Source organism: Triplophysa rosa, linkage group LG20 (assembly GCF_024868665.1).
Source record: "Triplophysa rosa linkage group LG20, Trosa_1v2, whole genome shotgun sequence".
Taxonomy (NCBI): Eukaryota; Metazoa; Chordata; class Actinopteri; order Cypriniformes; family Nemacheilidae; genus Triplophysa; species Triplophysa rosa.
In genome coordinates, this window is record NC_079909.1 from 10,315,310 (window position 1) to 10,340,926 (window position 25,617).

A 25,617-nucleotide genomic window follows, 5' to 3' on the forward strand; every position below is an offset into this window, starting at 1 on the left:
TGTTAGTTAATTAACAAACTGAAATTAACTAACGTTACTTCAAGTTACGCAATTAAAGCGCTCCGAACGAATCAACGCGAAGAGAGCGAGTTCACGATACTTATCTATGCACATAAAGGCGTACGTCAGCAGCCTACTCATTGGGCATAAGTGACGGTTATCTCTATGTAGTCCTTGGTTGGGCTAAAAAATAAAGGCACTATGTTTTTTATCTACTGTATTGCTACTACTGCCCATCTCCTACTGGATGTCTATTTTTCGATCTGCAGGGGTTCATGTATTTGTAGTTTATTTTTGCGCGAGCTCCGCGAAGAATGCGAAGTTCGCTTTGGTGAAGGAACTACACTACCCATAACGCCCCGCGCGCACGGTCGGGCAGGCTTCTTTAGGCTTTGGGAGTGTTTCCCATTTAAACAAACATAGCTAATGCTGAAGATGGCGGATGCGTAGAAGTGGCTTAAAGAAACTGGAGTGTTTCACTGGATATATTTACACCGGTAAGTGAACGGAATCACTTCGAACAGAATTGCGGTCGTAAACGGAAACATTTGAATAATTACTGTGTTCGTGAAACAATGTTACGAGATGCCGGTGATTCAGAAGTACATTCTCCACGGTGGGGATCTTGCCACCTAGTTATTCTGCCTATGAGACAATAATCGTAGTAACACAGTGTTGCCAGATACAATATGCTCCTGCTTGTTGGTTTACTTTGACGGCTTGAACGTTTTCATAACAATAATTGTTTCTTGACATTTTCTCTGTTATATTTATAAGAACATTTTGCTATTAAGTTGATACAGTACTTGACTGTTTCCCTACAAAGTTAATAAACATTCGTGGAGGTTTGCGTAAACGTACCTGCCAGTCTAACATATTTTAATTAAATTCCGCTTTTGATATTATTAGCAACGTTAATGGCTTTTATGTTGTTCATATATTTATTGTATTAATACAAGCATCGAGGAAGGGTTTCGCAGTTTTCTGTCTTTGATCAGCAGCAACTTTGTTTACCAGTTTGTGGTAGTAGATTGAGTCACGTAATCGTTGTTAAGCATTGTTCGGAGCTGAAGTTAGTTTTGCTTAAATGTAACATGTTTTTTTTAATATGGTTAAATCATCGTTGATTATTCAATCCACCAGAAGTCAGCTGGCAAACAGGATAGCTTGAGTCTCTTTCTCTTATCTTTCCCCTTATTCGATTTGACGTTTGCTCAACCGCTTAATTATCATCATGTTAAAAACTGTTACAGATCCAGTTTATTTACATATATGCTGCATAGGATGCTTTTATAATGTCTGTGTCTTAAACCCTAGCTAGCTGCCTTTGTAGACAGCGGCATTGTTGGTTAGTACAAGCGCGTTCTAAACGAGTAGATTCTCAAAAGGGTCAGAATTCTTATCAGAAACATCAGACGCTATTTTTAAACACTCATTCTTTACTGTTGCAATGTTAATGGAAATGACTGAGCCCGAGCACAGTGCACTGCGTTGCTACTCGAGAGTTTAGGAAGTTTCTTATAATTTACAGTCATGCACATTCGTATAGTCTCTTTAAACGCATTTGGAGAGCCAGAAGAGCGTTGCCTCGTGCCTTCTGACCACATCCCACCATTTCTAAAATATTCACTGTCCATTTATAGAAACTTTACAGAGCCATATATGAAGAACCAACGTTTTCCCCAAATTCACTTGCAAGCATAGCTTTACAAAGTATTTATTTAAGTTACCCATTATTGCTTTGACACTCAGGTGCAGGTAGGTAAATAACATGATCAAAATGATGGAAGTCTTGTTTATAAACACGCTGGCTGTTTAATAACACTGTTGAAAGAAAATCCTGACTTATTTCCTCATATTGCTTTTACAATGCAATAAGAAACATGCTGATAACTGTGATATTACTTTTCCAATCTGGTTTCTTATCCTTGCAGAGCTATGAGTGTTTCATGTTGCAAGAACACTGACGTTTCAGCACGCCTATAAGATATGCACCAGTTTACTACAGAATGTATTTTTACCAGCACCTTTGTTAGCAGCATGTGTTGACAGGCAATTGAATGCATTACAGCAGAAAATGCGTTATGCACCCTTTCCGTCTCGACATTATATCTCGGCGCTTGCACGCAACGGGACCCACGGATGGCCTGACTGCGTGTGGGAAAAGACCCTCTGAACTCTTCCTCACACTGGTCGCAGGCTGAGGCCCCCCTTCCCCCTTTATCTCTTCCTTTCTCTCCAGATCCCCCTCTCTCACACGCCGAGCGTCAGGCTGAATTAACTATGAATCAATCTTGTGTTGAACGCTTTGACTGCAGATGGGGTTAAGAATTAAAGGATGCATAGATTCTCTGTCCTCGTCCATTTGTTAGCTTGGGCTCTATAACTCATTAACTTGGCCGCTCTCAGGGGAAGGCACAAGATGAAATGCTTGTACAATAGATCACATTATTTTGATTTTAAGGATTGCATTGGGTTATGACTAAAATAACAAGCGTTTTCTCTATATCAGTGTCCATTGTTGCGATTAACATCTTAAAGGAGGCATGAATTAAAATCACAATTTTAACCCGAGCTTTTTGTTATATAAGAGGGAATCTATTCACGCGAACATCATGTAAGTGTCAGAACTTAAAACGTCCTTGTTACTGAGATTACATCTGTTATTGACACCAGGCCCAGCGAACACCAGGTCCTGGAATGCACCTATCTAGATTGAACACTGCCTCCACAGGAGAATATCAACGACTACTTCTCTAGCCCCGCCCACTAGTTCGCTTATGACAATTCTGAAGTAACACAAGTGGCGCGGAACCAGATAGAGCGAGCAAGTCGCTGCATAACCTTCCTTCGGATTCCGATATTAGGAATGCGTGGTTAAAGTTTATTTTTAAAGACGTTCCAGCGTTTCATTTCTCCCGAGTATTCCTTCGTGAACAAGGCACAGGTCGACGCTGGATTTGTGGAGAGACTAAAATTAAAAAGCAGTGCTGTGCTGTCAATATTGGATCCGATAGGAATGGCGCAGCAATCTTATGCGAGTAAAACATTGTTGTACTATGCGTCACTATTGCTTTGTTATCGCTTGATGTGCCCTGAGCACTATTCGCACAGGATTAGTATTACCTGGGGACCTCTAGTCATTTGTATTAATTGCAGCGGTTGTCTGTGATCTTAAGCCCGTGCGAATTGGGATCTCTGTGATTTGGCGGGCTCATATATCATTTTTCAAGGTTTTATCCACCGTTTGCGAATAACGGAGGCTGTTTTGAAGTGTTTTGGTGTTATTCCGGGTGCTGGGTCATATCCATAAGTTACCGCGAGTCTCCCGTTTGTTTATTTATCATGGAAACTCTCGTAACATTTGAGACCCGCGATCACGGTGATCTTCTGTCCGGTTTGCGATCACGGGTCTCAAATGCTGACAGGTACGGTCATATATCATTAAACACCATAAAGCTATAGGCTATACAAAATATACGCGAAGCCTTGCCATCACATCTGGGAAATAAGTCAGTAAATTTGAGTAAAATCATCCCGTGCGAATGCGTCACATGAAATACTGATGTGGGGAGGTACTTTATAAATCACAGGAGGTCCCCAGATAATGCTAATCTCGTGCGAATGGTGCTAATGTGTAACCTAAACGTTACGTCTCTAAACATATTCACAGAAGGCTCCAACTACGCAAACTGCTCTCCAATCAAAGCAGTGGGCATTTACTTATAAAGTCTTCAATGCGGCACGCCCATTCAAACCGAGCGTTTGTAGAGCTGGCCTCAAAACCCGGGTAGAAAATAGCCTATTACTTATTGATTTTGATGTTTTTGATGTAAAAATCACGCGAACGTCATGAGTAGACCTCATACAACAGTATAAAACAATAAACAAGCCCAGTTCATCACACATTTAAAGAATATATTTTAGTGTGTGTGGTCTGGATCGCTGGTGGTTGTGACTAGCACCAGAAATGACTAATGTGTTTCTCGTCACCTTTTTGACACTGATCTGATGATTGTCTCAGCTCATTTTACATTTGTCAGGCCGTGTTTTTCTGCTGATCATTTTAAAGAAGTTGAATCGATGCCATCCTCTAAGGGTTCGTGTAAGAGAAGGAAAACAGTGTGGTTGTTGTGGGTGACAGTTATTTTCAGAGAAGGGAAAACAGTCCACTTCTATCATGTATCTGTGTGTTTGCTTCAATGTAAGATTAATGGGGGGGGGGGGGTCGGGTCGGGTCGGGTCGGGGGTGTATAGTGTTACGTTGACGGCCGCGGCTTGAAACAAAAGCTTGATTGTTGCACTAATTGAAATGTGATACCTGTTCCTTTGTGATTTTTTTTAGCCCTGTAAACTTTTAATACGTGCGGTGTGCTTGACTCACATCTAAGTGACTCATGTGTGCAAAATGAGTCGAAAAATTAAACACCTGGAACTTACATGATGTTATGATTTATGGCACTCATAACTAAATCTTTTGGATTAGGATTTCTTTGAGGAGTTTGCACTGTAATTTACTGCGCTAATTTGTTGCCCTAAAAGCCTGCTGTAACTTTTCCTTCTGTTAACTAAAGAGACAGACAGAAAAGTAATGTCAATGCTTCCCGATGAAGTCCACAGCGAGTAATAAATTTAATCATTTACTATTCCATTCCTGTACACGTTTAGGCACCGTGAATGGGTGCCAGATGAACTGCATTGCTTTGTTTATAAACCCTCGTAGACAACATTTCCAGTTTTCATTTCTCTCCATTTGTTTAGTCGGTTTGTAAACAACACGTCTGCTGAACTTTCTCCCTTCAGATTTGCAAATCAGACGTCCCCGTCAAGGGCTTTACTGTTCAGGTCCGTCGATTAAAAAAATTCTAAGCAAATCATTTGGAAACTTATGAGTCATAATTGAGAGCGTGAGCCTCTGCGTGGCATCCGTGTGTGAGTGCCGCGCTGTGTTCGCTGGCTACGTTTTACAGCTCCCTTTAGTGTCCTATAGCACAAGTCAAATTTAAGAGGAATGGGTAAGTTGCATCCAGCTGTGGCTGCTTGTGTAAAGCTGTGTTGCCATGACGACACTCCTGCACGACTGGCTCAAGGTCGTTCGGGCGGTGACGACGAGCTGGATGTGGTGATGGCGTGCGTACGATATGCACACATACGTGGAAGGAAGCTGTCTGCAGTACTGTGGGTTTGAAAGTGAAACTTGAAAATTCATGCATTTTGGAGTTATATTTTTATCTATTGTTGCATGAAAATATTGAGATGGTGAAAGGGTTTGAGGAGAAACGAGGTGTTTTTTTTTTATTTACTCACAGCTGTTGTGCTTTTTTTGTTGTGTATTTTCCTTTCCAGTTAGCAGTGGTTAAGGTCTCTCCATGATCTGTTGATGTTTTCCAAAACGCAGGCTGAAATGTTACTGTTATTGCTGTGAAAAGAGAAGAGAAAGGGGGTGAAACGGCTAACAAGGAAAAAAAGAGTGAAAAGTGCACTGTTTTTTTCCTCTCTAGTTTTTTGGCTTTCTCACCCTCTGCTGAAGAATGCTCGTAAAACGGGTTCACCTGAATATAAGGCCACGGGAGGGTAAGGCCCTGGTCTGGTCTTGTTACCATTGTAAAAAGTTAGCAAGACTTGGTGTGTTTGTGTTGTGCTTAGGACCCTGTTGTATAATAGTAGAGAAAAGTTTTAAGTCATGCGGTAAACGTTACCAGATGCGTTCTCCGGCAGTTAGACCTAGAGGAGAGAGAGAGCAAAAGAGATGTAGATGGAAAGAGAGAAAGTCAACTTTGGATGAACTTCTCAACTGCTTAGCGGCCACCTTGTTTTCTTTTTGCCAGCATCCCCACCCCCCAATTTGACGAAAGGTTTGTGGAGAGTTGCTCAGAAATCCACGCTTACAAAACCCCACTGTGGTGCTGGAATTCTACTGCTGCAACTACTGTAGAATTAACTCTACAATGAACTCTTTGTTAAATCTTAAGTGACTAAATAATTTTATATGGCCAGGTGCGAGTTGTTTGTGCGCCCAAGGTTTAGGTTCTTTTTGAGTCATGTGTTTCAGTGGCTCAATTTGTAAAACATAGCATTGGCAACGGAAAGGTTTGATTCCACTGAACACGCATATTGATAAAATTTGCCAAATGCATAAATGTAATCGTCATGTGGACAAATACAGTCTAATACACCTTTACGGTAATTCAGCCAAATAAAAATATTTTTTGTAGAATAGTTTTCGGTTTCAAACAAACAAGCATTTGTTTAAGTTGTTATTCAATTAAAATATTCCTCTATGCTACTGCTTTCAAATGTCGAACATGTTTCTGTTTATTCAAATATTTCCCGTCAAGACACGCCATGGCAAGTTTGATGTCAGTTTTTCAGAAGACTAGGAATATAGCTTACATCTGGCGTAGACTAGTTTTTTTGTGTCTTCTTTGGCAGATAGTTGTTCTTTGCTTTTATTGTTTCATAAATTCCTGTTATTTGTGTTCCATAGAAGTAAATCAGACTAGAACAACATGCGAGTAATTGATAACAGAATTTTCATTTTTGGGTTCTTTTAAATGGAAAAAGTGAACATTTTGTGATTTACACACCCTCTTTTCATTTCAAACCTGTACGACTTTCTTTCTTCCGCTGAACACAAAAGAAGATATTTTGAAGAATGTTGGTAACCCATCAATGGTGGTACACATTCATTTCTGTTGCATGGACACAAAACCAATGCAAGCCAATGGGTACCGCCGTTGTTCGTTTACCAACAATCTTCAAAATATCTTTTTTTGTGTTTTGCAGGAGAAAGAAAGTCAAACAGGATTGAAATAACAAGAAGGTGAGTAAATGATGACCGCATTTTCTATTTAGGGTGAACTATGTTCTGCAATTGGTTTTTAAAATGTTTCCCACTCTGCAACTGTATGTACAATAACCCTACTTCATCCCCTGACCTCTCCTCTCAGATCACATCCAAGTTTAAAAGACTGTCTTCTCTCGTCGTTTGTCAATAGACTTCAGCTTTCTTTGTTCTCGAGGAGAGTCTATAATCTCTCTTGTCTCCGCCTGAAAATCTGATCTTGTTGAAGAGACATAGCGCAATAGGATTTAGCATCGCAGCAAAGGTAGGATGCTGGAAAACGGGGTTGTCGCATTTTTGCATTGAACAGATGCACCTTATGCATTGGCCTTGAAAAACTATTGCACCAGGTGCTTGAAGGAACGGCTTGTCCTTTTAATCACATCATTTAGGTTTTAATTAGCCACTGTCGTTTACTAATGCAGGCTTTGAGTGCCGCTGGACCGGTCACACACCTGAGACACATGTGACGCTTGTCAAAGTGCATAACCGTCCGACCGGACACCAGCATTATCAATTTGTTCGGACGGTGCTTACGGTTGACCATTACAGCTGAAATACCTATTTGCATTTTATGTTTCTGTCAAACAAGATGCAAGATGCTAGCGTTATGTGTTAAATTAAAATTAAAATTGTGGAAATGATGTTTACGCTCCCAAAGGATGTGGGGAGGGTCTTTTGGCTTTTGGTTTGAAATGCATGTCATTCTGCTGGGCAGATTCCAAGACCTTGTGGTAAAACAGATTATATCCTGGCCTCTCTGCTGTCTGTCTGCCTGCCTGTCACCATGGCTTCACTCATGTTTGTGGCCTGTTGTCAAGGTGATGGGGCCGGTCGTGGGCGGGGACAGCTCTCCTCACTGTGGAAAAGATGATGGGCATCCTCATGCCTGTAGGAGGTCCATCTATCCAGTGCACTATTAATAGAGCTTATGATTACATGGCCCTTTTGTTATTGCTAAATTTTAATTAAACTCTCATTGTGTACACAGAGAACCAAGGTTATGCCACTAGGTATACATCATAATGGCATGTGAGCTACTTAACGTTACCTTGCAGTGTTTTTTTTTTTATCATCAAATAATGATATGAAACCATGAGTTCCTCAATCAAGCAAATTGTTATTATTGCATATTATACATTTTTTCAGTCTTTTACTGAATTTTTTTGGAAATGTTGGAAAAATCTGAAGGCCATTTGTCATTTTGACAGATTAGGCTAAGGGTGATTTATTGTAACTTGTAAGTGTAATTCTCATCTTTATCCATTCTTTGCATGTGGCATAATAATAAGCCATTATCTAGTATTGTCTCATCTTTGATCCATCAAACACAAACAAAACAAAATTAAAAACTGGCAATAAAATTAACTATATTAAAACTGCCAGAAGTTGTCAGTTTGAGCCAAAGACACAAAATGTGATGACAATTCCTCACTTTATGCGAGCACCGCTTTTAAGTACATGAGGATCAGGATTAATTGTATTTTGTAGTGTTGTGTTTTTCATATTTGCATGTTTAGGCACAAATGTTGTGTTTCACTCTGGAAAAAAAAAAACATTCATTCATCTGCTTTGTATGGCGTTTAGCAACATGGCGCACAGTGTCTGTTCATCTGTTCTTTTCATAAATAAATAAATGCATAATCTAGCCCAGGGGTTACCAAACTTTGTCTTTCCAGGACCCACCTAGACAGCTGTAATGTATCTCAAGACCCACCAAAATATTTTAAATGGAAATGTTGGGACAAAATACAATTTTTTATAGTATTTCTGAATAGTTTTAGTGAATTTTTGTATTTTGTGTGAAAGAAATACAAGTTTAGTTGCAATATAGTTTAGTACTAGCAAATAGCAATACAAGTTTAGTCGCAAAATAAACAATCAGAGATGGTCATTAACTGGACTTAACTTATTTTTGTGTCATTAACCACAGTAGCCAAGTTATTTTATACGACCCACGTTATCCCGCAGTTCGGGTTCGATTTATTCAAAATATTCAACAGGGCTCTAGAGTGCGACCAATTTGGTCACACATGCGACCTAATTTCTCAATGGTGCGACTAAAAAAATCTGAGGTCGCACCGGTGCGACCAGCCGTTCGATGGAAAAAAAAGTCTCTGCGAAAGTCTCCCTGTGGTTCAACAACAGACACATTAGGCCCATATCGTGGTCTAAACCAATCAGAGACAGTGAAGGGCGGACCCCCCTCTGATTGGCCGTGGTCCAGATATTCTTGTATGTGTGTGTACGTTTGAAAATGCTGTGCTGCAGTCTGACAGAGAGGTGAGTAGCCTATTGGCCCGTCAGATAAACAGAGTGGATGTAGCCGCGGATGATGAGAGAAGATGAAAAGAACGATTGACAACTTTTTCGTTAAGAATGTTAAGTTAAGGCCTGATCTGTCCGAAAATCATTACCAATGCTCCGACAAGCGCTAGACTGCGACTAAATGGTCTCATTTTGCGACTATTTTTCCTGCCAGTGCGACAAGTGTTTCTTAATGGTCGCACCGGTGCGACTGTCAAACTGATCAATATATAATTGAATGTTATATTGCGCAAGCTGTGCATTCAGTCACTCATTTTCGTCTCCCCTCCTTCAACCATTCACTTATCTATCAGTGGCCCCGCCCCCAAACACGTAATTCGCGGGTTACGGGTAAGAGCAAGAGGCGAAGGACCGAAAGAGCAGACGAGTGAAGCGCTCAATCTTGCAACTTAAATAAATATGCACAATACAAGAATTTCCCTGGCTAAGGTACAAAACAGCAAAGATAACGAAATGTGTTGCAAGTATTGTATGCATGTGAAGCTAATGCAGGAAACACGTGTTTAAACTTTATGCACTAAACTATTGTATAAAGATCTCTAACAATACTGCAAAGCATACAAAACATTACACATCACGCTAAATACTATTTATTTGTAAGTCGCTATTTATAGAAGCCGAACGTGTATCAATGCAGCTTTCATGAAGAATAATCACTAAAAGCCTTCAGGTCTCGCGGGTTGTTTGAGATGCGCGCGCCCAGAGAGTCCGAGCACCAAATACTAAACAGAGTTTTCTTTCACGCCTTCTTACTCTGAAACGGACATATTAACACAAAATAACGTAAAAATTCCCATATTAACAAGAAACCTTGTAAAGGTATTCAGTTTGTTTCGTGACCAAACAGTTGGGAAACAAAACACGTGTTCTAGTATATTGCGCTAGCTCTTAAAGGGGCAGCAGCATAATAAAGTTCTCCGTTTATAATGTTCATCAAACAACGGACGGGCCCAACGCACTCACTGATATTAAAGGAATTGTGTTCTCTTATAGGAGTTGTTCACAACAAATAAAGGAAGAAAGTAGCTTTAAGAAAGATGTGCTTTAAATATGGTAAAGTGTTGAAAGAGAGTTTACATATACAATAAAAATAATTCAATCATAAACAATGATTTGTATTAATTTCTAATTGATTTATTAATGTATTAAACACATTTTAATGAAGTTTTAGTGATTCTTTTTTCTTACCTCACCCCACGACTGGTGCTATCAAATTAAGGGCTGGTGCCACCAACTGAATAACTTGGTAGCACCAGTGCCACCTCTCTCAAGTGTTAGTCTAGAGCCCTGTTCAAAGTTCTTTTTGATGATAACAAATGACTGCAGAATCGCTTGAGACCATAGGAAGACTGATTCACTTGTCTTTTGCTCTTTTTTTAAATAGAAAAAATACCTTAAAGTTATGCGGACACACCATAGAGCAAATTGCTTGGCAACTTCAGGTGGTGAGTCTGGTTGGTATCATTGCCCATGTTAGATCTGTCTTGTAAGGTCTACGTTATTGCTTAAAGGGACAGCTCACCCAAAAATAAAAACTCTGTCATCATTTAGTCAATCTGTATAAAATCTTTGTTCTGATGAACACAGAGAACGATATTTGGAAGAATGCTTTTAACCAATAGTTCTTAGCCATCGTTGACTACCATAGTAGAAAAAATTACAATGGTAGTCAAAAGTGCCCCAGAACTGTTTGGTTTTCTGCATTCTCCATAATATCTTCTTTTGTGTTCAGCAGAACAAAGACATTTATAAAGCATTTTTCCTACTATGGTAGTCAGTGGTGGCCAAGAACTGTTTGGTTACAAGCATTCTTCCAAATATCTTTCTCTGTGTTCATCCGAACAAAGAAATTTATACAGATTTGGAACAACTTGAGGGTAAATGAAGACAGTATTTTCTTTTCTGGGTGAACTGTTCTTTTAAAAGTAATTCAATGAATAGTTTTTTTCCTGAAACCTTACTATTGCAGTTTAAAGGGCCTAAAATCTATCATATTGTTCTATAGAAACGAGAGAGGATGTACTGTAATAAGCTGCGTGATCCGTTGACAAAGTCTTTATTGACATGTATGCCTTTGCCTAAAATAAACTTCACAAGAACACAGCACCTCTAGCTACCCAAGCTCTATTTTTGTAAATCCTTGCATTTTTTCTTTGTCTTTGCAGCACACCAGGTAAACTCTATCAGCGTTTGATGCAGAAATCACGCATTGATTCAAATATAATATTTGCTTTTCTAACCTCATAATTGATCTGCAAAGATTTACTCATTCTGTTGGACAATTCAAAACACATAATTTTTATATCCAAAGAAAGTGTCAGTTCACAATGGAGCCTGACAGTTTGACTCATCACCTGAGCTTGTCTCCAATCACCATCTGACCAAACAGTGTTCAGGATCAGTGCGTAGTGACCATTTTCTCACTCAGCACCCAGTCAAACACCATCGGCAGTGGCAACATAGCCCCACTGGCTGACCTCACAGCGGGTCAGAGGTTATCTGAAAGAAAAGAACAAGCCAACAAAAGCAACTAGCCTTTAACCCTGCTCATTCTCCTCTTTAGAGAGTGTTGAGAGTTAGCTGCCATTTTGCAGATCTACAGCCCTCTAGAATACACAGGTACAGGAAGTTTTCAGGTTTATTTATAGTTTACGTTTTTGTTTTGGTGTAATTCAGGTGAGGAAGGTCACAGCGGAGCGGTTGTTTGGCACTGACATGACATGGTTATTCTAAACACAAAAAGAACGCCATTCTTTTTGCATTTTGAGGTAACACATTTCCCATGGTGCACCTCTCTTTATAAGAAATTACACGTTAACTCCCCTAATTACTTTTCGGTCGGCATTGTAAGTGAAAGAAAATAATGTCAACGACCAAAGTTGAAGCGTTTTGTGTGGCTGTTACCATTTGACGCCCATTGTTTGAAGTTCAGTTCATTTACATGAAATAACTGGTACTTGCCAATCAGCCTGCGTTTTTCTGCCAAAGTGACTAAGAGCGTAACCTTGAAATATTCACAAAGGCCTTTTGAACCCTTCCAGGCTTCATCGAACGTATTGGCAGTTCTAACTCGATTAGTTGATTTTTATCTGCAATATTGGAGCCACTTTGGAACGATCTCCTGCCTCCAGCCTTTCTCGCGTGCTCCCCGGTGCTCTGCCCAGTCGACCTCTCTGTTGTCTCGGTGCTCATAAGTCATTTAAACACGCTTTTAACAGTGTTAGCCCTGCGTCGAGTTGCCGTTTAGCCTGCGCTGGGGCAGCATGTGGTGAGGGAGAGCGAAGGAGAACCTTGACAACAGAAGGGGTCATAGACTGGGGTCAGCATGGGGCATTTAGCTCCCTTTGCAATTTATAATTTGATTTGTGAATGAGCATTATGAAGGGAAGAAAAGTAGTTTGTTTGACCCACTAGATAACCAGCTGTTTAAGGGAAAGAAAGAGACACTGGCGACGGCTGTTTTACTCGTAGTCCTGAACAGTTATACTTAAATGGTTTAGCCCAGAATTCAGACCAAAACGGTTCTTACCACAAATAGTCTAATCTTGAGTCGGAAAATATTATGGCTGAATAGGAAAATTGACACTTGTATAAATAAATAAATGACAAAGGAATACCATATTAAAAGTCCTATAACATTTGTATGGATGTAATGTGATTATTAATTTTGTTTTATGTTTTTAACGTTTGCTTTTTCCTTAGTTTCCTTACCTCATTAAAACAGAGCCACTAGTTGAAAACCTCTGATCTAGGAAAAAACAATAATAGGTGGAAAAATATAAAAAATGGCTAAATTACTATTTGGTTTCTGGGCAATTCCTTTTTCAGGCAAAACTTTAAATTTCAATTATCAGAGTATGTATTTATTACCGATTTATTGAACCATCTGTTTATATTTGACTAAACACCTGATGATAGAGTCCAGACATCAGAAATAATCAGTCTATGCACAAGTTTTCTATTTTAAAAGAGGGAAAAATGAATCCTTTATAAATGTAACAACTCGCCTATGGGAAAGCCTTAGAAACTTAAAAAAAGCTTTAAGAGAGACTTCACATGGGTATTTATACCACCAAATATTGACATCAGACCTATCAGCATGGTGAAAACCTTTGGTACAAAACTTGACATTTTCTTCTAGATGTCTGTTTGGACTGTCTATAGATCTATTTATTTTATTTTTAGTAGGTTTTTACATTCATGTTCATACATTTTCCAAGGAAGATACTTGTTTGCATTAACCAAAGCTAGTTTAGTTTTCGTTTTTGTCTTAAAATAGTTCTTATATCTTAGCATTAGCTCGGCCGAGTTGCTCTACCTTTAACATTGTTTAAAGTCTCCCGTTCTAGCGATTTCAAAACAAATCCAAGTAGCGAGAAAGAATCTGAATAATAAAAGAAAGAAACGAGGGGGGAGACAGAAGCGAAATCGAGCAGCGATCCTCCTTCCAGTAGAATCCTTTCGTAGGGGTCAGAGTTCAGCTGCTGCGCTGCTATTGGCTGAGGAAAGGTGAAATTAAAACCACTGTAAACTTTTGACCCTGCCGGAGCTGTGCAGGAACGCCCAGAACCAGTTTGGAATGGAGCCTACGCTCTTCCTCTGTTTACTTGGAGAGGGAGGGAGAGAGGGAGGGAAGTGGGACGAGCGAGCGCCAGAGAGAGCGAAGGCTAGAAAAAGAAATCGACACAGTCTGGAATGAATACGTTTTTTAACAGCGCAGAGCAGTCAACATGAGTTCAAGAAAAAGTAAAGAATGATGGAAAAAAGAGAGCATGAGTTCCTCTCTCTCTTTTCTCCTCCCCTTCTTCCGAGTTCAAAAATCCATAGATGTTTTTCAGAGCGGAGCTGTGCTCTTTAAATGGGCTTTTTTACGAGGAAAATGGGGCCCACCCTCTGCTTTTTCCATCTCCCCTTCGAGCGCTGTGTTTTTATGTGTGTAAAAAAGTCAATGCTACATTAGCTCACTGACTAAATCTCAAGCTAGACGACCGAGCATGTTACCCCAACACCCCTGTTCTTCTTTCTTAGCTGTTTCTTTCCATGGCTTGCAGTCCTTTTCTTTCTCGTTGTGCTTTTTTCCCGTCAGGCTCCTGAATGCCCTCTCTGTCATAGATAAATGAATGAATTTGCATAGTATGGACTCTTGTGTTCAAATACATTTTTTTACCCCCATGCTTTCTCTCTTGCTGTGTACTGCTATGCAAAAGTGATTGTGCCAGCCATTGTTGAGTTTCCCCTCAACTCTGCAGTTTTTGCCGAGTGCTGTTGGTAAGAGAGGAGGTGCGTGTACCAATTTTCTAAAGGGGATGAAAGGTCCCAATCTGCTGCTTAAAGGGGCAGTTCACACAAAAAATGAAGACTCTGTCCTCATTTACTCACCCTCAGAATGTTCCAAAGCTGTATAAATGTCTTTGTTCTGCTAAACAAACATGAAGATATTTCTAAGAATGTCAGTAACCAAACCGCTCTCATCCCTCATTGACTCCCATAGTATTTATTTTCCGTACTATGGCAGTGAATGGGGGATGAGATCTGTTTGGTTACTGACATTCTTACAAATATCTTCATGTTTGTTTAGCAGAACAACATTTATACAGATGTGGAACAACCGGAGGGTCAGTAAATGATGACAGAATTTTCATTTTTGGGTGAACCGTCCCTTTAATTATTATTCCCCATTTTCTGTAAAATAGTCTTTATTTTTTTATATGCATATTTTAGAATCTTTTAGACTGTAAATCTTATTATATTGTATTGTCATTGTGTTGAATGTCTGTACTAGAAGCTTCCAACACCAAAGAAAATTCCTTGTGTGCGCAAGCACACTTGGCAATAAAGCTCTTCTGATTCTGATTCTGATTTAAGAATGCGTGTAAGTGTTACAGACAATGACAAGAGTGTGAGTAAATGATGACAGAAATTTCATTTTTGCGTATCCCTTTAAATGCACTATATAATTTCAGTATGCATTCAGTTAACAAACCCTAGAATGTATGTTCGGAAAAAAATATTGCTTGATCACCCAGGATATCTGGCTTCATCACCTTGCCAGTTTTTAAGATCTAAGATGTCCGATATCATTCCCATTTTTTCAGTTCTTCACCAGAGTAAGCAAAGAGCTTTACAGCGAAAAGCTTATGGATGTCTGCACATGTACACACATGCTTGCCACATGTCTGCGTGTCTGGGCTGTTCTCTATTGTTCTCTCTCGCTTTTTGCTGGCACTCCTCCTCCAATCACAGCCACTCTCTGTCTCTTGTTCTTTATCTGTGCTCTGTTTTCTTTCTCCCTATCTCTCTTTTTGTTCTACCTGAGCTCATCTCATTCACTTGCTGGCTCACTCCTCTGCAATAGTGGCTGCACGGACACACTCTGGACTGCTCAGGACCGGTGACTTGTGGAGGAGGAGGTGGCACACACGTCTGACTAGATTTTGTGCCTCATGCATGGTGAAGCCACAGCGTGCATGTCATTGTCTGTTGCGTGTGTGTGTGTGTGTGTGTTTATTTAGTGTTTCACTGAGATCAGATTTCATGCCTTATTTCAGACTCTGCCATAATGTGCCGGCTATTCTGGGTCTGAATGGCTCCTGCATTCTGTCTGTTTCTTTTGGCTATATTCTACCTTTAAACTCGTACCTCCCATTCACTTTTCTAAAGATAAGAATAATACACGGCATTTGTATGCATGATTTACACACATGTTGGATTTATGTTACCATTTTGATTACATGTATGCACTTTTAGTCTCTCAAGGAAAACAAGACTGAGCAGATATATTTGAGTAAACCTACAAAGCTCTGGTTGGATGTTGTAGGTAGCTGATTTCCTTCGAAATCAGGAGTAGTTCAAGCAAAAATAAAAATTGTCATCTGTTATTCACCCTCATTTCATTCAAAACGTGACTCTTTCTTCTGTGAAACACAAAAGAAGATATTTTGAGAAATGTGGTTGTGTTTCCATACAATTGAAGTCAAAAGGGACCCAGTGTTGTTGGGTTACCACTGTTTTTCAAAATATCTTCTTTTGTGTTCTGCAGAAGAAAGTAAGTCATGCGAGTTTAAAATGACATAAGGGTGAGTAACTAATGACTATGAAATGAACTTTACCTTTAAAAGCTTGAGGATTTAACCCTCAACAGTAATAGTAGGCTATTAGTAATAATAATATAAATAAATATTTTACTACAAAGATCTAATTCCGCTTCCCAGTCAAATACAAATGAATGTGAACTGGCTTTATTTAATTCACTTTAGAAATGAGCAAAAGCAAAGAGAGCTTGGTTCTCTTGTTAACACCTTTACAGTAAAAATGAAAGGATGTTAGGAAATCCATTTTACTTCTGAAATATTGTCTTATTTTGGAGTGAAACTGAATGTTAAGCAATAATGTGTTAACAGCAGTCATGTGTAATTTTCTGGCTGATGTCCAATGCGTAGCTTATGCTTTGCGTTCTTTCTGTAACTGGCAGCTTTTTTAAGAGCTTCAGGTTTGTAAAAGGTGCCATTACAGTTTTATGAGGTATTGAAAATACCATAATAACATTTCACATTAATGCATGATTTGTTAAATAACTTAATAGTCCTTTATTGCAAACAGTGTACAGTTAGTTGCAGGTGTTTCTTTTTAATAAGTATTTCACCCTTTAACTCGGTGTGATAGTTTTGTATGGCCCATTGAATTTCAATGCTGTTATGTATGGAGAAGGTGCTCTGAGGTGCTTAAGTAGACCGTGTGTTGTGTGTGCATGTGGTGACAGGAGGCAGCCCCATCAATAATGCAGGTACTCTCTGTGTGGGGTCAAGGCATGATGGGATATTAAGACGTTACCCTACTGGTCGTCAGGGAAACAGGCTGAGGAGACCGGATCAGTGATTGGATAGAATGGTTGTGGTTTTGTCAGCTATATCCGTAGAATTGGTTGATGGTAAACTTCTTTATATTTTACTATATTTAATTAATAAAGGATTCTTTGCCCTCCAGCTAATGTATTAGTATCCATAAAATGTGGTGCATGCATTTTTTTCTAATAGACCTTGAAGATGCTGAATTTTATAACATGGATCCATGGAAAGCATTTTAAAACCATTTTCTTATTTGAATATTAAGTGTTTTAAGGTTTTAATGTTTTATTTCCGTAAATCAGAACTGTCTGGTATATATGTAGAAATATGAATAATAATTATAAAATTAATTATAATGTATAACAGAATTCCCAGGTTTTTTTTATTTAAATTAAATTTTATAATGTATATACATTACTCAAAATAATTAAGGGAACACTTAAATCATATAACAGATCTCTATAAACAATGTATTCAAGTTAAAAATCGAAATTAAGAAGAGGCCATTCCAAATATTCATTTAATCAGCATTTCTAGATGTATTCCAGTCCTGTATCTGTTGAATTTCAACAAAATCAAACCTCCGGAGTGACAAAGTCATCCAACAGCAATGTGAAAGACTGAAAGCATGACAAGACACATGAAAACTGTGATATAAATCAAGGATATCGCAATAAAAAATAGCGTTTGAACATTTCCTCAATACATGTACAAGTATGACTGTTGTGCTTAAAAGTGAATATGAACTTCTTTTCTTTGCAGTGCTTGAAGTCTGAAGAATACAGAGCATGTATTTTGACCCGTTTCTCCAGTTTTTATTTTCTGCAAATAAATGCAAATAGGAACAATATTTTTATTTGAAATTTGGGAGAAATATTGCCAGTAGTTCCCAGAATGAAACAAAAAATGTGCATTTTACCTAAACACATACCTATAAATAGTACATTCAGAAAAACTGAAAATAATTTTGAAATGGTCTCTAAATTTTTTCCACAGCTGTATTTATTATATTCAAATATAATAATTAGTTAAAACTTGTCACATGCAAGGTTAGTACGTGATTTTATCACACTAGTGACATGCAATTTGTTGGTCCATCCTGATGAATGACGGCGTAATCTAGGGCATTGAGTTTAGCCAATCATATCAGAGGTCATTTACATACAGGCTAGAAGTCTTAAAGATACAGTATCAAAAACAGCCTTCTCAGGGTCAGAGAGAGGGCGGGAAATTGTCATAATTAAATGATGAATACTGTTACAAGGGAGCCTTGACTTGGGTAAACTACACAATTGTAGACTATAAATGTTTAATTTTCCTAAATGGTGCTTTGACAAGTTAAAGTTATACTGCTCTTAGTAAGAGAGCGACTGAGTGGCTGTGCGATGTTTAAAAAGATGAAGCGATAAAGAGTATACACACGGAAAGAGACAGACAGACTGATTAGCTTCTGAGAGAAGACAGACCAGTTCAACCCATGAGGTTGAATATGTAAATACAGTTGCACAGGGCCAGCAGGCTTTTTCCAGGCAGAGGAAGTGGTGACGCAGAACACTGCGTGTGTGGGACAGCGCAAACAGGATGCCTCCTTTTGCCGCTTCCTGATTATGATATTCTCGATAACTGTTCCATTAAAATAACCATTATTCTCAGAAGGACTGGAAATGCATCTTCACGTAATGATGCTCTGAAGTGTGTTCTGGGAGAGGTTAATGCAAAAGCTCTGTTGTAATGAGCAGCAGTCTTCTTCTTTGTTTTTATCAGGTACTCTGCGTCTTTTAGGGGTCTAAAAGGTGAACAGAGTGCATCACTGTAAATTTAGATCTTAACATGCTTAGAGGAACAGTTTTCCTCCACACCAAAGTTCTGTCATTATTCACTTCCACTTATGTTGTTTTGAAAAGAATTTGTTGTATTTCCAAAAATTCTGTCTTCATTTACTCACCCTCAAGTTGTTCCAAATCTGTATAAATGTCTTTGTTCTGATGAACACAGATAAAGATATTTTTGAAGAATGCTTGTAACCAAACCGGTCTTGGCCACCATTGACAACCATAGTAGGAAAATTGCTTCATAAATGTATTTGTTCTGTTGAACACAAAGGAAGATATTTTGAGGAATAAAGGAAAGCAAACCGTTCTAGGGCACTTTTGTCTTCCATTGTATGTTTTCCTACTGTCTTTTTAAGTGTTTCTGTAGGTCATTTGGTAGAGCTCTGCGGTAACAGCACAAATGTTGTGCTTTCCATTCCTGTGGAACTGTAATCATCTACTGTACGTTGCTTCTATAAAATGCACAAATGTAAATACATAAAACACAAAATATTCCAAAATGTCCAGTGACCTCCTGTCCTTTTTATGTTAATAAATGAGGTATCAGCTGTATCTCCATTATAACGTGAATGGCGACTGCAAAGTCTGATTATTCTGTGCGTGTTGTTGATTTGTGACAGGCTGCCGTACCAGTCGGCACAGGCAGCGTGCTGTGGCATGGGCAGAGTTGTGTAATGTTTCACCGTTGAGTTTAGGAATGATGAGCTCATACCAAGTGTTTTAAGGTGACAGAGGGCAAACTGTGTGCGTCTGCATGTGTTCTCAAGCGAAGGGAAGAGGCTGTACACATGTGTGTGTTCGGCAAGGGAAGGGAGCAAGACTGTGACCTGATGGCCCGTGCTCTGAGATTTCCGCTGAACTCTGGGAAGGGTCAGGCACGGGGCAAGGTCAGGCCTCTAAAACAAACACACTCGCACACATACAGCAGAGGCTCTGTGACCACTGATAAAGACTGATAACAGTAGAGGGAATGCGTGGAATGGAGAAGGAAAGATTGACAGACGAGTTCGTGTATGTACAGTGGCCCCCCAAAAAATATTTGGACACTTGAGTTACACTTGTGACTGTGAGTGTTATTGCGCTATTATTATTATTGCTATATTATTATTATTACATGAAACTGAGTGGCATCTGCAGGCAAATGATGCTAGATATGTGTTTCTCAGAACTAACCTTGCTTTTGCTATTGCTGTTAACCAGCTGGTCCCAAGGTCATTTTTAGCGTATGCATGAAGTAAGTTCATTTCAAGTTCACACAAGTCTCCTGGCAGAGTCTCACAGGTGTATTTCATTAACTCAATATGTTCCAGTAACGTTCAACATTTGTCTTCATTTTCAACAGTTTATGTATTGTGTCATTAAAGACGGAAAGCAGTTTTACACAAGAAAAGGTTTTAAAGACATTTTAAACGTTAAATGCTTTCTCTTATACTAGCTTACTTTGCTTTGTTTGTTTTCGCCTCCCGACATTGTAGCATTGACTCCGACAGTCATTGTTTTTGCGATTCCATTTGTTGGCACTTCTGACATTGAAATTACGTTTCACTTTAAAAGAAATGCCAATGATATTTGGTATCTAATGCAGCAGTGATATTCTGAGGTTTTTGAAGGAACAGTTCAACCAAAAATGAAAATTCTGTCATCATTTACTCACCCTCAAGTTGTTCTAAATGTGTACACATTTCTTTGTTCTGATGAACACAAAATATATTTTGAAGAGTGTAGGAAAGCAAACAGTTCTGGTGCACTTTCGACTACCATTTTAAAATTTTCTACTATGGTAGTCAAGAACTGTTTGGTTACAAGCATCCGTCCAAATATCTTTGTGTGTTTAGCAGAGCAAAGAAATGTATACAGATTTGAGAGTGTAAATTATGACAGAATTGTATTTTTTCTTTTATGTGTTTTTCATGTTATGCTCATGCACAAACTCTGACGGTGTTGTAATTTCCTAAAGTAAAGGAAAACATCGTAAATTACAGTAAAAGTAATCTGACAAGGGCGCGCACACACAGACAGACAGACGGAGAAGTGAGAAGTGTCACTTAAGAAGAGGAAGCGTTGTGGTTGGTGAAGTGGGCGGAGCAATGACGGTAAAAGTAGGAAGAAATGGTGTGATAGTTTGTAATAATGAGACGTGTAGGAGAGACGTTATGTCATGTTTTTTCATCCGATTCCTCATGTTTTGTGTCCATTAGATTCTCTGTGTGATTTTTATTTAACTTTAAGTAACGCTGATACATCAGCATCACATTTTTAATGAAATTGTTTCTGCATTTCAAGTATATTCTGCAGCGTACGACTTCATGGGTTGAGATAATTGACCCAGTCCCTGCATCAGAAATACACACACACATGGGGTTGATCCATTTCCCCGGGGGCCTCGCTTCACTCCATCATAATCAGTGTCTCTTCTCAGACACATACACACACACATGCATACAGCACCACTGCTGTGGCCTGGAACATTCCGCGCATTCAGCTGTATGTGGGACCACTTAAAAATAAGCCTTAGACACACACACACACACACACACGTGCAGTTTTGCACTAGAACACCTTCAAGTGCATTGTGTTGAAATTTTAATATCAGTTCACTATTTGTTACTTTGCACTTGTGGTGCATACGAAATGCATGCGTTTCATTTTAAAAAGATAGTATGCTTTGCAACTTGTCAAGTATGTAAAGTTTGTTTGTTTTACGTGTTTGCTAGGTGCTGATATGTTTTAAAAATGAGTAGAGTGGGTGAGAACTCACTTGAGCCCCTGTGCTCGGACCGGAAACGCAAGCTCTCCACATGTGACACGCCAGGGCAAGGGTAAGAAAACAAATATGTGAAATATGCAGCGCACGTCTGGGGTATTCCACGTTTGCGGGGTTTTGCTCACTGCGTGTTTGTGTTCTACAGGTGTGATAAACGCAGGAGGGAACAGGAGAGCAAGTACATCGAGGAACTCGCCGAACTGATTTCGGCCAACCTTGGCGACATCGACAACTTCAATGTCAAACCAGACAAATGTGCCATCCTTAAAGAGACAGTACGCCAGATACGACAGATCAAAGAGCAAGGTGCTCGAGTGCTCAAACTGCTCTTTTACATATTGGGTCTGTGAAAATATTTACTGAACCCACAGTGTGCTTAAACAAATACATATCATTGGTTTAGAAAACGCTGCCACCTGGTGGCAGGTGTATTGTTGTGGTGCTGCAGTGTGGTGGCCCCTGATATTCGGTTAAATCCTTATTTATATAGCGCTTTTCACAGATCTGCATTGTTGCAAAGCAGCTTTACATACATTTAGGCAGTAGTCAGGTAGTAAAGAGATAAAATTATGAAACATAAAGAAGACACAGATTATACTATACAAACGGGATTATAATACATGGTATTTTTTTAATATGTTGTACAATGATAAAACTTAACTGAAGTTTCATAAGTTTTTGGTCAGACATTTCTATTGGTAGTACTAGTAAGCACTATATTATTTGTTTGTAATTCTTTGTTATTGTTACATCTTTGCCCTTCAGTAGCTGATAGAAACCTTTTTAAATAGTACTCAAACATGACTTTCTGTGTATGAAAACGTGAGGGATGTTTCATCAATCAGGCGTTCACAACAGGACGATCAACATGAGACTGTCTGTGTAACAAATGTAGCTTTTATTTTGCGAAGATCACCATGGCAACAGGCGTGACACTCCTGTAACCAACACTTTGACAACTGTCGAATGTGCAAACTAAATCTCGATAAAAAGATCTTCAATACATCTTTATTGATAAACTGTGCTTAGTTTAAATAATGGTGCTAGTTATTGTTAAAGATTTGGAGTGTTTTCTACAATGTGCTTTTCTTGTTTGTTTGTTTGTTTTTTCAAATAAAAGTATAATTATATATTCCGTTCATGAATGTAGTCTGGGAAATGGAATGGGTAGCATGAGCTGTAGCGTTTGCTACAAGTTGACACATGCCTTTTTTCATTTGAACTTTCTAATTTGACATTCCATTAGATAAAAGTGTATTATAATATTGGAATACCACAAATACTTACAGCCATATACCAAAATAAATAGACTCACGTTTCCACATTGTAAGATGTGATGAAGTAATCAGTTTGTCTACAATTGTTTTGTTAACATAGTATGTATAAAAAATGTTCAATTGATTGATTTTTGTAATAATACAATTGTGATATTCTTTAGCCTAATCTGTTTATAAAGGTTTCCTAATGTTATTGCTAAACACAATTTGTGTGCACACATCATCCAGGTAAAAGCTCATGTGGCGATGACGACGTCCAAAAAGCGGATGTGTCGTCTACTGGTCAGGGGGTCATTGACAAGGACCATCTGGGCCCTCTGCTGCTTCAGGTTAGATTTGAGACTTTAAAATGTCACCAGCAGAACATACACTGTCCTTCATCCACCCTCATCTTTATTATGATTTGTTGACACGCAATTCATTTGTTTATAATGCATTAATAACTTTTCATTTCTCTCTGTCAGGCCCTTGATGGATTTTTGTTTGTGGTGAATCGTGAGGGCAGCATTGTGTTTGTGTCAGATAACGTGACTCAGTATCTGCAGTATAAACAGGAGGAGCTGATCAACACCAGCATCTATAACATACTGCATGAAGAAGACGGAGAAGAGCTACATAAAAACCTTCCCAAAAGCAATGGTAAGACCACTTGTGTGTAGTTATAAGCACACGGTGTGTGAATGTTGCTCTGTTATTGTCCAGCAAAGCATAAACGCGGGCAAGCACATGACCGACCAACCATACTACCATCATCCCACATAACAGGCTGTTATCTTTAACATGATCGAACTCCATCCTTTCAAACATCATGCATACTGTTTCATACGTGTCAAACCCTCATGTGTAATAGGTGTCATGTATTTTTAGGTCCCAACAGTGTGTCATGGGGTGGTGATGCCTCCCGTCAGAAGAGTCATACATTTAACTGTCGTATGCTGGTGAAGTTCGGTCATGGAGGTCCAGGAGGAGAAGAGGGGGGCGGTGGGCCTCGCTACGAGACCATGCAATGTTTCGCTCTCACGCAACCTAAAGCTATGATGGAGGAAGGGGAAGGTAATGCATCTGTTCTCAGAATGTCCCCATGAATTTAGATTTGTTTATTTTGTCTCAGTGCTGACTTCAGTGCAATATGTGTCCTTTAAGAGTTGTTATAATTTTGTCTTCTAGACCTGCAGTCGTGTATGATTTGTGTAGCACGAAGAGTGACGGCTGTGGAGAGGACAGAGCGATTCAGCACTAGACACGAGCTATCAGGTAAATTCACTTCAGTTGAGGTTCTTATAGAGCAAATGCTGCTTTGGAAGGTAACACAAGTGTCTCCTTTGCTTAAGGTTAACTGTAAATGTTCGACCTCAATGCGTCATTTGTGTTGTGAACATCAATGATACCTCAGGTTGCGTGGTTAGTTCAGAACAGGTGTGCTAAATCTAGTTTGAGGCTAGTGTTTTCATCCAGGGATTTGTCGACACCTGGGGGTGTGTGGAGGTACTGCAAATTTATAAAATGGAAAACTTCATAACATTAAAGCTATTTCAGTAAACATAATGATCTGACATTATATGCTAATATGAATTAAATAATAGTTAACACTGAATGATTTTATAATTAGCTAATTCATAACAAAATCTAGTTTAAAATCTAGATTGTTTTATTTTGGGTCGTGCCTGTTGCAGATAAAAACACATTTTCTTAAGAAAATGGATTTATAATTTTACCTGGAGAATTATTAAAAAGATTAAAATCAATCCTATAGACCAAAATTAAAGAAGATATATCATATTAGTACATCATAGAGACTCTGTCCCCTCCCTAGCAACAACCCAGAACACCCTGGCAGCTGCATAGCAACACCAAGGCAATGAGTTTTGCATAAGCAAAAATGTATTAACATTCACTACAGCAGAGTTCTTTTATTTATTAGTTTTATGGTATTTTAAAGCATTTAAATTGGCTTAAATTTTTTTCATTTCATGACCATTTTAGTTACATTTTTCTCATTTAATTTGATTCATCCTATGCCATTTTTCTTTCAGTTTTGTTTTAGTTTTTTGCTATTTATTTTCAGTTTATAAGTTTAGTGCCTCAACTTAATCTTTTTACTTTATGCTAAGGCAACATGTTCTGTTTAGTTTTTTTAATAATATTTAAGCCTATATTTTTTATTTCACTTAACAAAAATGTTCTAACAATTATTTAGTATACTATAATAACCCTTCTCCACTTAAAATGTAGAAATTTTGTTTTAAAATAACATGCATCTGGATGTGTGTTTGACCGCAGGTAAGCTGATAGAGATTGAGCAGCAGAGTCTGTTGCACACCACCATGCGTCCTGGCTGGGAGGATTTGGTGCGCAGGTGTATGCAGATGTTCCTGCATCGCAGCGAGGGTCAGCCCTGGTCTTACAAGAGACACTACCAGGAAGGTATGTGATTTTATTCTTGCATGGGTTTGCTACACAGAAAGACTTTCCAGAACTAAATGGAAAGTATAGATTGTATTGATATGATATGTATTTGTTGCCTATCCTAACATGTCTTCTCTCTCTTTACAGCATATGTTCATGGTCGAGCAGAGACTCCGCTCTATAGGTTTTCTCTGTCAGATGGCACTCCTGTAACGGCACAAACACGCAGCGAGCTCTGCCGAAACCCTGTTACCAATGAGCCGCTGACCTTCCTCTCTACTCACCTTCTGCAGAGGTCGGTAGCGCTCTGTTCAAACTCCAA

General features: G+C 38.9%; 1 protein-coding gene across 2 annotated transcripts in view; it reads left to right on the forward strand.

The window, feature by feature from the left end:
* Positions 1-419: 419 nt before the first annotated feature.
* The window catches only part of ncoa3 (nuclear receptor coactivator 3), a 35,365-nt gene continuing 10,167 nt past the window's right edge, over positions 420-25,617 (forward strand). The window contains exons 1-10 of one of the 2 annotated variants that reach the window (XM_057361913.1): positions 438-497; positions 6,787-6,823; positions 21,563-21,667; positions 21,758-21,918; positions 23,118-23,218; positions 23,354-23,528; positions 23,757-23,942; positions 24,057-24,143; positions 25,170-25,313; positions 25,443-25,590. In XM_057361913.1, the coding sequence (XP_057217896.1) occupies positions 21,582-21,667; positions 21,758-21,918; positions 23,118-23,218; positions 23,354-23,528; positions 23,757-23,942; positions 24,057-24,143; positions 25,170-25,313; positions 25,443-25,590 (1,088 nt within the window). In that variant the 5' untranslated portion in view covers positions 438-497; positions 6,787-6,823; positions 21,563-21,581. Of the gene's footprint in view, positions 498-6,786; positions 6,824-21,562; positions 21,668-21,757; positions 21,919-23,117; positions 23,219-23,353; positions 23,529-23,756; positions 23,943-24,056; positions 24,144-25,169; positions 25,314-25,442; positions 25,591-25,617 lie in introns of both variants that reach the window. The other variant, XM_057361914.1, reaches the window with a different exon arrangement.